Source organism: Elephas maximus, chromosome 10 (assembly GCF_024166365.1).
Source record: "Elephas maximus indicus isolate mEleMax1 chromosome 10, mEleMax1 primary haplotype, whole genome shotgun sequence".
In the NCBI taxonomy this organism is placed as follows: domain Eukaryota; kingdom Metazoa; phylum Chordata; class Mammalia; order Proboscidea; family Elephantidae; genus Elephas; species Elephas maximus.
The window spans coordinates 47,342,623-47,362,389 of NC_064828.1; the positions used below are offsets into that span (position 1 = coordinate 47,342,623).

At 35.0% G+C, this 19,767-nt stretch overlaps 1 protein-coding gene across 1 annotated transcript in view; it reads left to right on the forward strand.

The window, feature by feature from the left end:
* SRP54 (signal recognition particle 54) overlaps positions 1-19,767 on the forward strand; it is a 51,706-nt gene that overhangs the window by 15,987 nt on the left and 15,952 nt on the right. The window contains exons 2-11 of the mRNA XM_049898603.1: positions 1,172-1,281; positions 6,616-6,707; positions 7,630-7,714; positions 11,871-11,975; positions 12,797-12,863; positions 12,943-13,000; positions 16,482-16,632; positions 17,732-17,880; positions 18,164-18,264; positions 18,771-18,857. Coding sequence (XP_049754560.1) covers positions 1,204-1,281; positions 6,616-6,707; positions 7,630-7,714; positions 11,871-11,975; positions 12,797-12,863; positions 12,943-13,000; positions 16,482-16,632; positions 17,732-17,880; positions 18,164-18,264; positions 18,771-18,857 — 973 coding nt within the window. The 5' untranslated portion in view covers positions 1,172-1,203. The remainder of the gene's footprint in view (positions 1-1,171; positions 1,282-6,615; positions 6,708-7,629; positions 7,715-11,870; positions 11,976-12,796; positions 12,864-12,942; positions 13,001-16,481; positions 16,633-17,731; positions 17,881-18,163; positions 18,265-18,770; positions 18,858-19,767) is intronic.

The following is a 19,767-nucleotide window of genomic DNA, read 5'->3' on the forward strand; positions in this document are numbered from 1 at the left end:
TTTCTGTTTTTTTTTTTTTTTTGATTCGTGCCAGTAATGTGTGGGTGAGATGGTGTCTCATTGTGGTTTTGATCTGCATTTTTCTAGTGGCTAGTGATTAAGAGCACTTCCTGATGTGTGTGTTAGCTGCCTGAATGTCTTTGTTGGTGAAATGTCTGTTTATTTCCTTTGCCCATTTTTTAATTGGATTATTTGTCTTTTTGTTGTAGAGGGTAAATCATAGAATTTTAGAGCTGGAAAGGACCTTTGACGTTACCTTGTTTTAGATTTGCATATCAGGTACATCTATAAAATGGGAAGAGTAATAACATACCTCTTTCCTTGGCTGTTATTAGAATAAAATTAGATAATGTCATGGATGTAGAATCAGCATAGTGCTTGTCATACAATTATGACTCAACGGTTGCTTTTCTTTGTACTAGAAAAGTTAAGTGATTAATTTTTTTTTTATATATTTTGCTTAGGATCAAGAAACAAAGTAGTTTTCAGAGTCCTTTAATGAGATATAATAGACAACATTCTTGGGTAGAGAGCTCACCTTTTTCTTTCTCCCTGTCTTTCATTCTCTCTCCCTTTCTGTTTCCTTCTTTCTCTCTAATTTAAAAACATACATGATACATCAATTAGTTGTTTATATTTACAATTATTATGCCAAAGTGAGAACAGGTTTAATTTGAGATCATGTCATTTTTTTTCCTCAAAGGGTATTATTTAACATATTAAATTTGCTGATTCCTATAGGTGATTCCAATGAAGTATTCAAACATAAAGCATCATAACCAAGTGACAGTTGTATCTTTTGAACATGACTGTATTGAAGCTGCAGGGTGAGGGTATAAAAGCTGGAATTAATTGTATCTAAAGAACTCTTTTGGCACAGTAGATAAGTGCTTGGCTGCTAACCAAAAGGTTGGTGTTCTAACCCACCCAGCAGCACTGCTGGAAAAAGACCTGGCGATCTGCTCCCATAAAGATTATACCGTTGGGCAGTTCTCCTCTGCCATATGGGGTTGCTGTGAGTCAAGATCAACTCTGAAGGCACCTAAGAACAACAACCAACATTAGAGTGCTTTAATTTTGACTTACATACTTTTCTTTAGAAGATTTCAGTTATGGGAAATGAAATTGATTCTTTCCAAATGCTTTCATTTAATTTTTGTTTTCTTCCTAGATTTCCTCATAAGTGTGTCTTAAGCCTTCAAGATGGTACTAGCAGACCTTGGAAGAAAAATAACATCAGCATTACGCTCTTTGAGCAATGCCACCATTATCAATGAGGAGGTATGAGAAATACATGTGGTTGTGGGTCATCACTAGCATCTGGAAAGATGGATCGTCACTAAACCTTATGTTTGTGTTTATTTTAATGTAGATTTAATACTTGCAGGTAAAAACCTAAAACTGAATGTAGTAGAGAGTGTTTCTGTATTGGTAAATCAGCTTACTGTTAATTTCAACTTTCTATAATCATCACCCAAATAAACCCCTTAACGTACATGTAAAAGTACCATACATTTTATCTTTTGAAAATAACTTAGATCTAGAAATATACTTTTGCTTTTTCTCTTGACATGGACCTAAAACCTGAGAATCCTGCTTCCTTTTTGTTGGCTAGGTGTGTGCTTCCCTGCTTATCTGCACCTTTCTGCTTGACTTTTTTTTAGCATTCATCTTCTAAAAGGCTAGCATTTTCATCTTCACTTCTATGATTTATTTTCTCTGAAATTCCCATTGAGTTTTTTTGGAGATTTTGAAAGCTGACTCCTTATATGGTATCTGAAATGTTTGATTACCTTGCTTTATTATTTTAACTTAAGATAGTTCTTTCTCTCATTTTCCATCACAGATTACGTTTTAATGGTTCGTTAATTTTAAAAAGCTTGAGTTTAGTCTACTAGTTTATTTTACATTTTGTGGCACCAATGGAAGAAAGTGCTGAATTTGATGTAAGAGGGCCTTGGTTAGTGTCCCACTTTAGGCATTTCCTAGCTGTGTGATATAACTTTGGGCAAGTGAACCTCAGGTTCCTTAATGTATAAAAAGAGAGGATAGCATTCACCTTACAAGATGGTTTTACGGATCAAATTAAATGGTAGATTAAAAGCGCTTCCTAGCTTGAAGGTTTGAAAAAAAAAATTCCAATGCAGAATTTTATATGACACTTAAGTAATGAAATTAAATACTTTTGACAACACCTTAGAGATTGCCTGGTCCAGTCTCTCATTTACAGATTCACGCTGAGTAGTGCCAAAATGAGAAGAAACAGCTGCAGACATCCATTAATAATCAGAACATGGAGTGTATGAAGTATGAATCTAGGAAAATTGGAAATTGTCAACAATGAAATGGAACACATAAACATCGATATCCTAGGCATTAGTGAACTGAAATGGACTGGTATTGGCCATTTTGAGTTGGACAGCCATATTGTCTACTATGCCAGGAATGGCAATTTGAAAAGGAATGGCGTTGCATTCATTATCAAAAAGAACATTTGAAGATCTATCCTGAAGTACAACACTGTCAGTGATAGGATAATATCCATATGCCTACAAGGAAGACCAGTTAAGATGACTATTACTCAAATTTACACACCAACTACTAAGGTCAGAAAATGAAGAAGTTGAAGATTTTTACCAACTTCTGCAGCCTGAAATTGATCAAACATGCAATCAGGATGCACTGATAATTACTGGTGATTAGAATACAAATGTTGGAAACAAGAAGAATCGATAGTTGGAAAATATGGCCTTGGCCATAGAAATGATGCTGGAGATCACATGATAGAATCTTGGAAGGCCAACGACTTCTTCTTCTTGCAAGTATCTTTTTTCGCCAACGTAAACAGTGACTGTATACGTGGACCTCACCAGATGGAATACACAGGAATCAAATTGACTACATTGTGGAAAGAGAGGATGAAAAAGTCCAATATCATCAGTCAGAACAAGGCCAAGGGCTGACTGTGGAACAGACCGTCAGTTGCTCAGATGCAAGTTTAAGTTGAAACTGAAGAAAATTAGAACAGGTCCGCAAGAGCCAAATTACAATCTTGAGTATATCCCACCTGAATTTAGAGACCATCTCAAGAATGGATTTGACATGTAGGACACTAATGACCGAAGACCAGATGAATTGTGGAATGACATCAGGGACATCATACATGAAGAAAGCCGGAGGTCTTTAAAAAGACAAGAAAGAAATAAAAGTCAAAAATGGATGTCAGAAGAGCCTTTGAAACTTGCTCTTGAACGTCAAATAGCCAAAGCAAAAGGAAGAAATGATGAAGTAAAACAGCTGAACAGAAGATTTCAAGGGGTAGTTTGAGGAGACAAAGTATTGTAATGATATGTACAAAGACCTGGAGTTAGAAAACCAAAAGGGAAGAACACACTCAGCATTTCTCAATCTGAAAAAACTGAAGAAAAAATTCAAGCCTCGAGTTGCAGTATTGAAGGATTCTATGGGAAAAATATTAAAAAACGCAGGAAGCATCCAGAGAAGATGGAAGGAGTACACTGAGTAACTATACCAAAAAGAATTGGTCGATGTTCAACCATTTCAGGAGGTAGCATATAATTAGGAACTGATGGTACTGAAGGAAGAAGTCTAAGCTGCGCTGAAGGCATTGATGAAAAACAAACCTCTTGGAATAGATGGAATACCAATTGAGATGTTTCAACAAACAGATGCAGCACTGGAAGTGCTCACTCGTCTATGCCAAGATATTTGGAAGACAGCTACCTGGCCAACCGAATGGAAGAGATCCATATTTCTGCCCAAGAAAGGTGATCCAACTGAATGTGGAAATTATCGAACAATATCATTAATACCACATGCAAGTAAAATTTTGCTGAAGATCATTCGAGAGTGGTTGCAGCAGTGTTTCAACAGGGAATCAGAGAAATTCAAGGCGGATTCAGAAGATGTGGAATCAGGGATATCATTGCTGATGTCAGATGGATCCTGGCTGAAAGCAGAGAATACCAGGAAGGTGTTTACCTGTGTTTTACTGACTATACAAAGGCATTTGACTGTGTGGATCATATCAAATTATGGACAACATTGTGAAGAATGGGAATTCCAGAACACTTAATTGTGCTTATGAGGAACCTGTGCATAGATCAAGAGGCAGTCGTTTGAACAGAACAAGGGAACACTGTGTGGTTTAAAGTCAGGAAAGGTATGCGTCAGGGTTGTATCCTTTCATCATACCTGTTCAATCTGTATGCTGAGCAAATAATCCGAGAAGCTGGACTACCTGGAGAAGAATGTGGCATCAGGATTGGAGGAATACTTGTTAACAACCTGTGATATGCAGATAATACAGCCTTGCTTGCTGAAAGTGAAGAGGACTTGAAGCACTTACTGATGAAAGTCAAAGACCACAGCCTTCAGTATGGATTACTCCTCAACATAAAAACCAAAAAAACCAAACCCACTGCCATCGAGTCAATTTCGACTCATAGCAACCCTAGATGACTGAGTAGAACTGCCTCATAGGGTTTCTAAGAAGCATCTGGTGGATATGAACTGCCAACCTTTTTGATTAGCAGCCGTAGCTTTTAATCACTACTCCACCAGGGTTTCCCCTCAACATAAAGAAAACAGAAGTCCTCACAACTGGAGATAAATGGAGCAACCTCATGATAAACGGAGAAAAGATTGAAGTTGTCATTCATTTTACTTGGATCCACAATCAACACCCATGGAAGCATCAGTCAAGAAATCAAAAGACACATTGCATTGGGCAAATCCTGCAAAAGGCTTTTTTAAAGTGTTGAAAAGCAAAGATGTCACCTTGAAGACTTAAGGTGCGCTTGACCCACGCCATGGTGTTTTCAGTCGCCTCATATGCATACAAAAGCTGGATGGTGAACAAGGAAGACCAGAGAAGAATTGATGTCTTTGAATTGTGGTGTTATGAAGAGTATTGAATATACCATGGACTGCTAAAAGAACAAACAAATCTGTCTTGGAAGAAGTACGACCAGAATGCTACTTAGAATCAAGGATCGCGAGACTATGTCTCACATACTTTGGACATGTTATCAGGAGGGATCAGTCCCTGGAGAAGGATATCATGCTTGGTATAAAGGGTCAGCGAAAAAGAGGAAGACCATTAACAAGATGGATTAACACAGTGGCTGCACCAATGTGCTCAAGCATAACAAGGATTGCAAGGATGGTGCAGGACTGGGCAGTGTTTCGTCTTGTTATACATAGGGTTGTTATAAGCCGGAACCAACTTGATGGCATGTACCAACAACAGCAAATTTCACATGTTTATTTACTGGAAGGGAAACCCTGGTGGTTTAGTGGTTAAGTGCTACAGCTGCTAACCAAAAGGTCAGCAGTTGGAATCCACCAGGCGCTCCTTGGAAACCCTGTGGGTTGGTTCTACTCTGTCCTGTAGGGTCACTATGAGTCAGAATTGACTCGACAGCAGTGGGTTTGGTTTTTTGGTTTATTTACTGGAAGAACCAGTAATAGAATCTTCTTTTCCTAACTCCTCATCCAGGACTTTTTCTAATATTCTTATCATTAAGTAATAAATCATAATTTAGACCATTGTTTAGTCTTTGGAATATACAATAAATAAAACTACAGATTTCTAAAAAAAAATTTTCCTATGTGTAGCCCATACGCTCTTGTGTTTATAGTAGAGAAAAAGAAAACAAGGGGAGAAGCGCCTGGTGGGACATAGAATAACAGCTGGCTTGAATTGGCAGCTTCTTTCTTCTTGGTACTGTGGTGCTAGGGAATTAACAAGGAGAAATTCCTCTATTGAGAGAGAAGTTCCGTTTTTATCAGGCCCTTTTAATGAGGGGTAGGGAAACCTGACAAGCCTTTGTAGGGCATAAGTGAGTTGAGGAAGAGGATTCATTCAAGAAGTATTTGAAGACCTACATTTTTACAAATATTTTTGCTGGCACCCAGGGTATAGCAGTGTTAAAAAATAGACTAAAATTCCTGCCCTTATGGAACTTGCATTCTAGTGTGTAAACATTTATATACATGAGCGGCTAACGCCTCATCTTTTCTTAAGACTTTATGGTTTCTGACCTTTTAACCATGGTACCTTGCAACTCACACATGTTTAGCGATAGTGAGGTATTTGTGAAGCGTAATTTCCTTCCCAACTTTGTGCCTCTGCTCTGAGTCGAAATGGTAAGGCAGTAGGTGGGACTGGGTGAATTTCTTCTGTCACATTTTGCTCCACGGTAGTTCAGTTAAGAAACGAAGATGTTGTAATATGCAGTCCTGTGATTCAGAGATGAGCTGTTCAATGACATGGAAAACTTCAATGGCAACATTTATTGTGTAGTAACTTTATTTGGTTTGGAAATTGTCTTTATTATTTTCAAATAGGAATCATGGTAATTAATACTTGGTTGAGGAAGCTAAATATGTCTTCTTTTGACAAAATGATTGGACATTTAATAAGGTTATCTCCCTAAGGCTAAATGAAAAACATTTTTTCAATAACGTTGTATTGTTTTATCTTTATTAAGCTGTAGTAATAGTAATATAGTGATGACTGATCAACCAGTGTTTTTAATGTGATTAAAATGATACACTGAGTGTTTTTCATTTTTATTTATTTATTTGCAGGTGTTAAATGCTATGCTAAAAGAAGTATGTACAGCATTATTGGAAGCGGACGTTAATATTAAACTGGTGAAGCAACTAAGAGAGAATGTTAAGTAAGTTAAATTAATCAGTTTTTTTTTTTTTAAACAGGCAAAACTGAGCTTAGTTTACTGAGGCGAGGCACTAACTAGAAAAGTAGGCTCTATCATGAAACATTTCTGCCATATGGTACTGGAAAAGAATAGAACTCATAGGTTGGAAAATTGGCATGTGTTGTATGTTTCCACATCGATGGTTCACAGAATAAGCTACATGTGACTTTCATTTAATTATGGATTTTTTTAATCCATTTATCATATACTGTATACTATTTTAATAAAAAAGCCTTTTAACAATTTAGATTCCTTATAGAAAAGTGGTACCATTTTATCCTCTTCAGGCTTCAGATGACATTAACAGTCTCCTTCGTTGTTAGAGAATTGCATCTTCTCTGTTCTCTTTTTGTTTCTCTCTATGTATCCTGAAGGAGTAACATTTGTGGTCTCAGTTATTGTATTCACTGGGAGAGGCCCTGAGTGGGTCAGGGCACAGAATGGTACAGACACTTCACTTAACTGCTTGAGTTCTAACTCTGATCATACTCAGGCCATCCATCCTTTTTGTATTGTTAGACTGGGTAATAAGTTTAGAACTACTAGTGTTTAAGCACTTAGAGAAAGGAGTCCTGTTTTCTGCTAGTTGTAAAGATGTATAGAAAAACAGAATTAGTGCTTTGCAGTGATGTGAGAACAAATTAATATTTAAACTTTCAAATAAAAGCCTTGAAAAGCTAACCAAAGTCTTGCATCTAATATTTCATTGTAAATTTTTTCTGACATAGATTTAGAAATCTATAGCAGTTATATACATGTCAATTGGAAAATTATTAATGTGAATGATTAATTATTCATACCTTCTTTGATGCAGAAGGTTATTTTTTTAGAGTGTCTTAACTAGCTTTTCTTCCCCTTACTCCCAAACCCTACCATCGTGAAGGTCTGCTATTGATCTTGAAGAGATGGCGTCCGGTCTTAACAAAAGAAAAATGATTCAGCATGCTGTATTTAAAGAACTTGTAAAGGTAAAAGTATATCATGCTCATGCTGTGATTCTCTATAGACTCTGGATAAAAATGCACCAGCACTACAAAGAGGAATACTATTCAGGATATTTGTTTATGTGCTTGTATGGTGTATTCATCTGTATTAAAATGTTGGTTGAAGGATTTACTCTTTTCTAAGGTGGTGTATTTTTATGATAGAATTTTCCGAATATAGAATTCTGTATAGAGATTTGAAGTCCAGTACTATTCCTGCTAAGGAGCTGTGGTGGCACAATGGTAAACAAAAGATCGTTGGTTTGAACCCATCTGGCAACTCCACGGAAGAAAAGATCTGGTGAGACCTGCTCCTGTAAAGATTACAGCCTAGGAAACCCTATGGGGCAGTTCTACAATGTTACAGGGTCACTGTGACTCAGAATCAACTCACTGGTGCACAGCAACACTATTCCTGCAAAGAATGTGAAAGCCAAGTTGCAAAGAGAAAAATTTCATTAATTCAGATTAATTGATGGAAGGGCCTGTCTGAGTTTATCCTCTTTTTGATACCAGGCATTGCCTAGTGAGTGCCCTGTGTGGCCAGATGGTTTACATGCTCAGCTGCTAACTGAAAGGTTGGAGGTTCTAGTCCACCCAGGATTACCTTAGAAGAAGGGCCTGGTGTTCTGCTTCTGAAAAATCAGCCATTGATAAACTTAGGGAGCACAGTTCCCTAAGGGGTCACCATGAGTCAGAAATGACCTGAGGGCAATTGATCCTTTTTTTTTTTTTAATTTATTGCCTAGTGAATGTTCTACTTTTGTACTGAAAGCCACACTTGGCAAGTATTCTTGTCTACACAGCTCACTGTGTAAACAGTTCTCTTTGAACAGAACAAATATCCCAACTCATGCCTAAATAATGAGCAATTTTGAATTTGTGAAGTTTTATTTTGCAAGCAGTAAATATAGCCCATTGCCCGGCCTTATCTTAGAACTAACATTGCTGCTGCTGCCATGAACATTTTGGTAAATATCTTAGAGCTTTAGAAAATATGTGAGTCCAATGGTAGGGAAAAAAGGGAAGGAACTATTTAAAAAAATATCTAGAGATACAAATGTTCACTAGAAGTTCCCTAGTATTTTTTCTTACATTGTATGAATATTTTCATTTACTCCTTTGGTGCAAACATAGCATTTACTTTGAAGAAGTCCGGTATCACAGATGCTTATGTTGTTGCAGTTGAGTCCACTGGGGTAATTAATGAAGAAAAAAAAAAAAAGAAATTCAGACCTAAAAGAGGTCAGAATTTATCCAATTTACACTTTCCAGTTTACAATTGAGAAAAATGAGGCATCTAGTTAGTGGCAGACCCAAGTCTGATCTCTAAACTCCTTGTATAGGTTTCCTTGCAGTATTTCCAGATTGCTTTTCATCTAACCCCTGATGTTAGCACAGTGTGAATAGAAAATTTTTATTGTTAGGGTTTGGCACCGTAGTAATTCTGGAGTGGCAAGTTCTTTGTTAAGCAACATTTGTTGAGACCCACTGGGTTTACAAAGCTAGATCAAAACTGTTTTTGTAATAATACTAAAACATTATCTGCCTTTTCAGTGTGTTGATATTTGCACTGATAATGGAAAAACAATGATGGGTAAAAATTTTGGGTGAAACTGCCTAGCATGAATCAAAGCACTGGCACCAAACTGTACTAGTAGTCATTGTATTTGTTACTACTACACTTTGCAGTAAAGTGACAGTTTCACTTAAGAATGCCCTTGATGAAGCAGTAGGAATGATTAATTGTATTAAATCTTGTTCTTCGAGTATACACATGTGTTTATAATATTCTGGGAAGTACGTATAAAGCCCTTTTTCTGCGTACTGAAGTTTGATAGGTGTCTTGAGGAAAGCAAACGTGATTGTTTGAAAGCTGAGCTAGCTGCTTCTTCGTAAGAAATGGTTTTTACTTGAAAGAAGAGACAATCTATGATTATTAAGGCTTGGACATTTGGCAGACATTTCTTCCAGAGTAAGTGAAATGAACCTGTCACTTCAAGAAAAATAACTGACAGTATTTATGGTCGCTAATAAAATTTAAACTTTCAAGTGAAAACTAGGAACTTATATCTCCCCTGTGAGTTTGACAGTGTCCCAGTACTTATTTATGAGATCAGTAGTAATATTAATGAGTATGATTTTTTGGTGTTGTATAGTGAAATGTGTCAACATTGGTAGATCCGCACTCAAGCAATATTTTCTAAATGTCTAGTGTATAATGTTATAAAATCAAGCAGCAGTATAAATGTTATTCAGAGTACAAGGTAGAATAATGGATTTTAATGTAACATTGTACAAAAGTTTTTATGGTTTCAGATTACACATTGCAACTAAATTTTTACAAACTACCTTGAATATAAAGGAGTCCTGAGACTATAAAGTTGAGAGCTGCTGCTCTAATGGGTGGGAGTAAGAGAAGATAGATATATAAAATAATTATTTAGTAAAGCTTATGTTCTAAATAATGGATTCATGGAGAACTGAGTGACTGATTCTGTTGTGAGATGTAGAGATGAAGGTGAATGTTGGGCAGCATCAATGCACTGAAAAGATCTAGGTGGAAGGGGAGTGCATTTATGTTTACAACAGAATTTACCTATCTCAGCAGTTTGCCTAAGACTAGGCCTATACCTGAAATCAAAATTCAAACCCAACCTACTGCCATTGATTTGATTTTGACTCATAGTGACCCTTTAGGACAGAGCAGAACTGCTCCGAGGGTCTCCAAGGCTGTAAATCTTTATGGAAGCAAACTGCCACATCTTTCTCCTGCAGAGCATCTAGTGGATTTGAATCACCAACCTTTTGGTTAGCAGCCAAGCACTTTAACCACTGTGCCATCAGGGCTCCTTATACCTGGAAAGGGATAAGACATCTGTTTTCGTTTTCTCCCTTTTCTGTCATGTCTTTTGTCTAACTTCAGGTATGATATGGATTATGTCACCTTTACAGTATAATCTGAAAGGGACTCAGCAGACTCTTTCTTAAAGGGCTAGATAGTAAATATTTTAGGTTTTGTGAGCCATGTGGTCTCTATTGCAAATACTCAGCTCTGCTGTTGTAGCATAAAAATAGGAAATAAATGGGTCTGCGCTTCAGTAAAACTTTATTTACACATAGTTTGCCAACCCCTGGTTTAAAACATAAACTATTATTATGGCTTTATTATTGTGTGGAGATACATGTTTCAAGTTCCAAATAACTGACTCACACATGAATTATTATTATTTTTTTAAATGAATTTTAAAATGCCTCTTGCTCATTAGTTTGGGAATTGTCCGTATACAAACATTAATTTTCCACTGGCTGTAAAATATTGGTGATTATTTTTTACCAGCCCTCTAAATAATAACCTTATAGAACAGTAGATCTGGAGCGTTGGAGAAGTTGACACGTGAAGTTTTGACTGACGTGGAGTCATTCACATGTAATTTGTAATGTTGCTCATAAATATTTGTCAAGCTGAACGTGAAGATCGCTGCTGTGTAATGTGATAGCCACTAGCCACATGTGGTTATTAAGCACTTGAAATTTGGGTAGTCCAATTTGAGATGTGCTGTAAGTATGAAATACACACCAGATTTCAAGACTTAGTATGAGGGAAAAAAGTAAAATATCTCGTTAATTTTTTTTATATGGATTACATGTTAAAATTATAATATTTTTAGTATATTGGCTTAAATAAAATATGTTATTAAAATTAGTTTGATCTGTTTTTTACTTTTTTAAGTGTAGCTGCTAGAAAATTTTAAATCGCATATATGGCTCACATATATGTTTTTGTATTATATTTCTCCGTTGCTGATATAGGTTGCTCCTTTGACTCAAACTTGGTCTTACATTTTATTTTACACTCCAGCTTGTTCTATAAATTTGTTTTCAGATCCTTACCTCTTAATGGGGTTGAGTGTATAGTCTTGATTATGATTTCACATTATTTTAAATTCTTAAATTTTACTGTGTGAGTCTACAAAGGGGAATGAATAGTAGAGCTGTACTAAAATGATAGGACTGTGGGTAATTTTTATATCAAAACATCCTTAAATTATTTTTAAAATTTAAAAGTTGTAGAGGGAGGTGTTTTGAATGTAAGCATATGATAATTTGATTTTATTTTGATTTGATTTTTGGTATGTAGCTTGTAGACCCTGGAGTTAAAGCATGGACACCCACGAAAGGAAAACAGAATGTGATCATGTTTGTTGGATTGCAAGGGAGTGGTAAAACAACAACATGTTCAAAAGTAAGTCACACTTAAGGGAAAAAAAAAAGGTCATGAAGAAGATACATTTTATAAATCAAGTTTTATGTTTAAGCCAGGCTTTATAGTGCTTTTGCTGTACAATTTTGTGTTACTTGATACAGCTATTATGTTTTTGTAATAGCTTTTTGTAGGATAAGGAGAGAAAAATCCCATAGTCTTTTGTGATTGTTTTTTTGTAAGAATGGTAGACTAGTGGATAAGTGTGCTATTTCTTTTACAAAAAAGACTGTTTCAGTTTTTTAAGGAGGTAAGTAAGTATGTATGATTTTTGGAGAAGAGAACATAGGAAGTTTATCTTACCACCTGTGGCTAAAGACCCCCTTTTCAAGTCTTCTGGCATCCCACTCAGCATAATACATATCTTCATTTTATATACCGTTATGCTAATTTTTAATCCATTATACCATCCTTTTGCCCAGAATTGAGTGCCTCAATTTTGTTACCAGATTTTTTTTGCCCACAAACCTCAACTCTGTTATAGTTAATAAAGAAGAAGGACAGGTTTGTTTCTTAGAGAGTTTTTTTGTTTGGTTTTACCTAATTAACATTAGCAGTAGTTAACATTTTTGACTGATCATTTGCTGCTTGATCATTTTACATCTTTGAATGTGGCTGTATGATAATTAGAATTTAAACTCTTTGGAAAATTTGCTGTATTCAAAAATCTTTAAAAATATTATTTTCAGGAGAATCATGAGCAGTTTTACTTTTATTCTTTCAGCAAACAAGAAGGGTAAACAGAAGATGTTATAATAATTTATATTTATTGATATAACTATATTTTAATGTTTCTTTCACAGTTAGCCTATTATTACCAGAGGAAAGGTTGGAAGACCTGTTTGATATGTGCAGACACATTCAGAGCAGGTAATACGTTGGAATTTAAAAGTTATTTTCTGTACTTTTTCTTTTCAAGTTTGAGGATTCATTAATTCTTATCTCCTAGGGGCTTTTGATCAGCTAAAACAGAACGCAACCAAGGCAAGAATTCCCTTCTATGGAAGGTAGGTGTCTGATCTTTGTTTTGATACTCATGTGCCTCATCTTGTTGATCTGACTTTCTATTTTACGCTTTCTGGCCACATTTTAGGAGCCCTGGTGGCACAGTGGTTAAGCACTCAGCTGCTAACTGAAAGGTTGGTGGTTCGAACCTACCAGCCACTCCATGGAAGAAATACGTGGCTGTCTGCTTCCGTAAAGATTACAGCCTTGGAAGCTCTATGGGGCAGTTCTACTCTATACTGTAGGGTCACTACGATTTGGAGTCAACTCAGTGGCAGTGGGTTTGGTTTTTGGGTTTGGTCACATTTTAGTATATACTTATAAGATTAAATCCTTTCTGGAACAAAGTGGTTATATGATTAATAAATCGTTATCTTTTATTACTATAACGTGACCTTGTGATCCATCCTGATCAAAGTCAACAGTGTTTAGCTCATAACTTGCTCTACTTATCCTGTGTAGCGTGCTTTCATACTTCCTTGTCTCTCAACTCTAGTTGTTTCTCTTAAGACCTATCTGACGCATTCTTCCATTAAACACATACTGATGAATTCCATATTGTTTCTAGTACATCGTTTAAAAAATTTTTGTGTTTGATCATCCAAAAATGATTATAATCTGCAGTTATTTTATCTAAGGTAGAAAATCTGATCATTGCTATCCCTCATTTGATATGTTGCTGTTGAGTTAATTAGTCTGTACATGTTTAAGTGTAATTAATAAATAAATAAATGAGTCTAGATCAAATTTAAGAGTACTAAATTTAGGAGTGAATAGCACTTTTGTTAACATTATTAATGTAAATGATTTATTATACCCTTGGGAATAAAGTTTAAAGAAGATAATTTGGAGGTAAATAAATAAATGATTTTGTTAGTCATTACCTTTTGCTTCTTGGCTGACCAAAAAAATTAATGAACTTTGTCTTAGATATATTGTTTCTTTTCTTATTTTTTTTTTCTTTTGGTCATTTTTATGAGAATTTCTAGCAGACAGATTGAAGAATAATGCTAGGAATTTTCTTTAGGATAAAACCAGTTGCTGTCCTGTTGATTCTGATTCATGGCAAGCTCATGTGTATCAGAGTAGAACTGGGCTCCATAGGGTTTTCAGTAGCTGATTTTTCAGAAGTAGATCGTCAGGCCTTTCCTCTAAGGCACCTCTGGGTAGACTCCAACCTCCAGCCTTTCGGTTAGCAGCCAAGTATGTATTTGTACCACCCAGGACTACCTTTAGGATAAGAACTGCTTCTAATATGGTTTTAAAATTCAGGGGATGATGAATTTGCAAATGATATGATTTATTTGATAATTACTTGAAGTGTTGGCCAAAACCAGAGCATTAGTTTTTTAACCAGTGTTCTCAGTACCATTTATTAAATAATCTTTCCTTTGCATATGAACTTTAAAGGCATACTATCTTTAGGGTTGCTATGAGTCGGAATTGACTCAATGGCAATTGACTCAATGGTTATTAATACTTTCTATGAAGTAAAGTATTAAGAACCATGGTTACCTCTGGGAGTGAGGAAGGGAATGGGACTGGGGATGGGCTTAACCTATATCTCCAATGTTTAATTTACAAATCTGGAATATATGTTAACATACACATTTATCCTTTTGTGCAGTAGACACAGGTTTATTTGTTATTTTGTCTTTATAAAAATCATACTATTTTAATTAAACATTTTTAGAAAATGAAATCACCAACAGTCTTACTTCCCAGTTATTAGTTTTGAGCATGTCCATCTATGCTTTTTTCAATGTCTATACAAAAGGAGCTCTCATGGCACAGTGGTTAAGAGTTCTGGTGCTAACTAAAAGGTCAGCAATTCTGATCCACCAACTGCTCCTTGGAAACCCTATCCTGCAGCTCTACTCTGTCCTGTAGGGTCACTATGAGTTAGAATCAACTTGAGGGCAATGGGTTTTTATACAAATAAGTAGTCACATAGATGCATGCATAGGAATATATTATTTTAAAATAAAATGGGATCTTAAAATGTTTTATACCTTGATTACTTGGTAGTGGTTGTATGGATTGTGTTAATTTGTCAAAACTCATCAAAATGAACACTTAAAATGGTGCGTTTTATAATATGTATAGGACAGAGTAGAACTGCCCCATAGAGCTTCCAAGGAGCGCCTGGTGGATTTAAACTGCTGACCCTTTGGTTAGCAGCTGTAGCACTTAACCACTACGCCACCAGGGTTTCCATACCACTTTAGGGTTGATAAAAAAAAATGGGATATTAATAATTCTGAAACAGACAGTATACTGTTTTAAGGTAATTCTTTTTTATGGCATGATTGTATTTCATGGTATGTATGTATGTCATTAATCTCCTTATGAACATCTCTGACCATAAGTCTTTGCAAGTTTGTTTTATTATAATTGTGTATTTTATTTTTAAATATCTAGTAATGCTAATCTGTATCTTCTTTTTCAATATTTTCTCAGTTATTCTCACCTGCTTTTTTTTCTGGATAGATTTTAGAATTCTTTATCAAGTTCCGAAATGAAAAAGCTTCCTAAGATTTTGATCTGAATTTACATTTAAGCCAATTAATTTGGGGGGAATTAACATCTCTACTGTATTTGTATAGTTCCATTTAGGAACCTGCTTTGTCTTTTTTGTATAAAAACTTTATGTCCTTAAATATAGTTATTTTCGTCATTTAAGTCTCACACATATTAAGTTTATTCTACCTGATGTTTTTTGTTGTTGTTGATTTTGGGGAAAAACATTTTTTTCATTTGACAATGCTGATCGGTATAAAAAGATGTCACTAGCCAAAAGGAATGAAAATTAAAATGTGACCTCATTTCTTGAGTCTCAAGTTGATGCTAATGTTTTTGTCGGGGATTATGAAAATGTGGTGAAATAGGAATGAGATTAAACTTTGATGGAGGACATTTCTTTTTTAAAGCCAAAAGTTTTAATGGTCATACCATTTGGTCCAAATTCAACTTGCAGGAATTGGTCATAGCAGAGTTTCAAAGAAACATACAGCAATTACGTACTATTCATAGTGGCTGTATTTTTAATACCAAGAAATGGAGAAAACCTTAAATGTCTAACGGTAGGGCATTTATTTAACAAATGAAACCATAGCCATGTGATGAAATACTACGTAAGTCATGTTTTACAAGAATATTTAATAGCTTTATAAAATGCTCACAAAGGGGTGTTAAATGGAAAAGCAGATATAAAACGCTACGCAATATCAGTTCAATTGTTAAAGAAGATGAAAACAGTTGAGGGAAACAGGACTCATTCAGAAATGACATATGGCAAAATCATAAAGGGTTTTGTAATTGGATAATTGTATACTAGTTCATGCTATTCTAGAAGTACCTTGCTATATTTAATAGTTTTTAGATTATTCTTCTACATCAAAATTGTGGTCATTTACATTTTTCAGAATAGTTTAAAGCTAGACTAAAGATTTTCAAATTAATAGAATTATCCCTGTTAAATAGCTATACAGAAATGGACCCTGTTATCATTGCCTCTGAAGGAGTCGAGAAGTTCAAAAATGAAAATTTTGAAATTATTATTGTTGATACAAGTGGCCGTCATAAACAAGAAGACTCTTTGTTTGAAGAAATGCTTCAAGTTGCTAATGCTATAGTAAGTGGTTTTCAATGTAACGCTGTTATAAGACTTTAACTATAAACCCTAACTGAGTTTATGACCAATATAAATTATTCTTTGCCTTGAAGGCAAATTCCAAGTAATTTGTTTCTGTTTTGCGCACCTGTATCTGTGTGACGGGCTTAATCGTCTCATCTTACTTAGCCTCCATTAGAAAGGAAATTTTCACGATTATCAAAAAATTCCTTTCACATTTAATTAGTATTGGAATGTATAAGTAAAAAAAAAAAGCAAAAAATTAAGGGCCAACCTTCAATGTCTGTCTGATTTCCATTCTGTAAATAATTTAACTTCATTGCAAATACTTACTTTAGATGAATTATGAAAGTTTTCTAAAGCGTAACATTTAAAATTATTAATCATTATTTAGTGTCTCTTCTTTAAAATCATAAGGAAATAACTTGGGGAGAAGAAGCAGTTTATAAATATGTTTATAAATATCAACAACCCAATGGCAAAACATGCATTCCTAGTACGTTTGATTGTTGTGCCATTGGGGTGTTGGGCAGTAATCTTTTGGTTACTGGTTAATACTAATAAGTTTCTTTTTAACTGTGTCATTATTTGACCTAGCTGGACAGGTCTAAGAGAAATTGCCTCACCTTTATTTCATTCAGTTTGGTTTCAGGGCATGCTCTTCTACTTTTTATTTTTCTCTGTTTCACTTTTACTATTCCCTTTGCCTATAGGGCCATTCCTGCAGATCTTTGTACAGCTGTTTCTTCTTTATTCAGGTCTCAGCTCAAATGTTACCTTCACAGATGCTTTCCCTGACCACCTTACCTAAAGAAACCTCTCACACCTCAAAACTGATAGTCTGTGTCCCATTTTAATTGTTGTGTATCTGAAATGTTTATTTACCTCTTTATAACCTGTCTCCTGTGACTAGAATGTAAATTTCATGAGAGCAAGGCTTTTCTTACTTCTGTGTCCCCAGGATCTAGATGATGCCTAATACATAGAGCTCCCTCAACAAATATTGATTGAATATTTGTAGTAAATATTGTTCTACAGATTCTAATGGTGAGTTTTATTTAAGATCGGTAAAAATATGTTTTCTATTTAAATTTTCTAGCAACCTGATAATATTGTTTATGTGATGGATGCCTCCATTGGGCAAGCTTGTGAAGCCCAGGCCAAGGCTTTTAAAGATAAAGTAGATGTAGCTTCAGTAATAGTGACAAAACTTGATGGCCATGCAAAAGGAGGTGGTGCACTCAGTGCGTAAGTATTGTTAATGTGGTCATCCTATGTCTTGGGGCTGTAGTGTACGTGTGTATGTGTGTGTATTTATGGCTTTCTTATTGCTCATTTAAAATACATTCCAATAATCAAACTAATATGGTTTATAAAAGTTTAAATGGAAACAATTTTGGAGTCTCTCTGATATAGTTCTGTTTTAACTAGTGAAAAGAAACTTGAGCTGTGTACCTTTGTCTAATTAGCTTCAAAAATCTACTGGAAATTTGTTTTTTTGAGGTTACTTTGTGTTTCTTTTTCTTTGCAGAGTTGCTGCCACAAAAAGTCCAATTATTTTCATTGGTACAGGGGAACATATAGATGACTTTGAACCTTTCAAAACCCAGCCTTTCATCAGCAAACTTCTTGGTAAGTACAGTGGTGTGGATATAGAAATATCTCCCAGAAATAGTACAGATCTGTATGACAGATTAGGATTCTAATCTTGTCTTCTCAGTGACTAGGAAAATAATTTTCTTCTTTGACTTATTTTCCTCATCTATAAGATAGAGTTTATGGTTTTTTTCCTGTGGTTAGAGTGGTAAGAAGAAAATACTAGATGGAAAGTTCTTTTGAAAAGTTTTAGAGCATAATACAAAAACACACGGTGGTAGTAGTAGCAGTAAAACATGGGTAAGTCTCAAGGTGGTTTAGTTAGAGAGCAGGAATTTGGAGTTAAACCCTGGACTGGAATCCCTGCTTTGTCATCTCTTTACTGTCCCTTAACTTCTGTGGCTTCAGTTTTCTCTTTTGTAAAATGTAGTAACAATACCTGACCTGCATACTTCACGGAGTTATATATGTGAATGTGTTTGATATCATGTAAAGCAGGATATTCAATTAGTTATTAATTTTTCTTTTTTTATACTTTACAGGTATGGGTGACATTGAAGGACTGATAGATAAAGTCAACGAGTTAAAGTTGGATGACAATGAAGCACTTATAGAGAAGTTGAAACATGGTACATGAGTGGCAAGAAAGCATTTGATTTCAGATGTTTTTCTTTGAATACTTTTTTATAAAACTGCTTTTTATTTGAAATGATATCTGTTATTAAAGTCAGTTCTTCAGATGTTTATTATTTTACATGATTTATGTGTGACTCATTTTAAATTACAGATTAATGAGCAGTTACAGAATTGAGTATTTTTGTTTTATTTTCTCTCATAATTAGATTGCCTTCAAGTTAAAATTGAGGCTTTCATTCGGTTCCTTTTGAAGTAAAATAAGTTAAAGATGAGTTAGAACATACTGTTGTAATCTGCTTACGTATAAACTAAATGTATAATATAAAACATATAAAAAGATATTTTAAAAGGATAAGATTAAACACACACACATGCACACACGTCCTTAACTCTACATTGAAAACCACTCCTGTAGAAAAGTGTATCACTGTGTAAGGGTGTAAGCTCTTAAATATAACATAACCTGGATTTGTATCTCTGTTGTGTTTTCTAGCTGTGCAACTTTTTCAGTCATATCATCTTTACTTTCCTTATCTGTACAATGTAGATAATACTGACTACCTCCTAGGGTTGTGAAGATTAAATTAGTTGATGCATGTAAAATGTCCAGCAGGCCATAAATACTCAACATAGATTATTGACCATTCCAGTTCTTCTCAAAATGATCTTTTTCCTTAATTTCCATGGCTGCATACTCTTCTCCCTTTTTGCTGTTTCTCACTCATCAGGTACCTATGCCTTTACCTCTTAAAAGTTGTTGTTTTCAGGGGTCACCTTAGGCTGTCTTCTTTGTCTGGAGCTTCAGTCTCATATCTAGATGTTTACTAGACCATTCTTCTTGGATGTCCATTGTTACTGCTAGTTGCCATCGAGTCGGTTTTGACTCAGGGTGATTTTATAAAT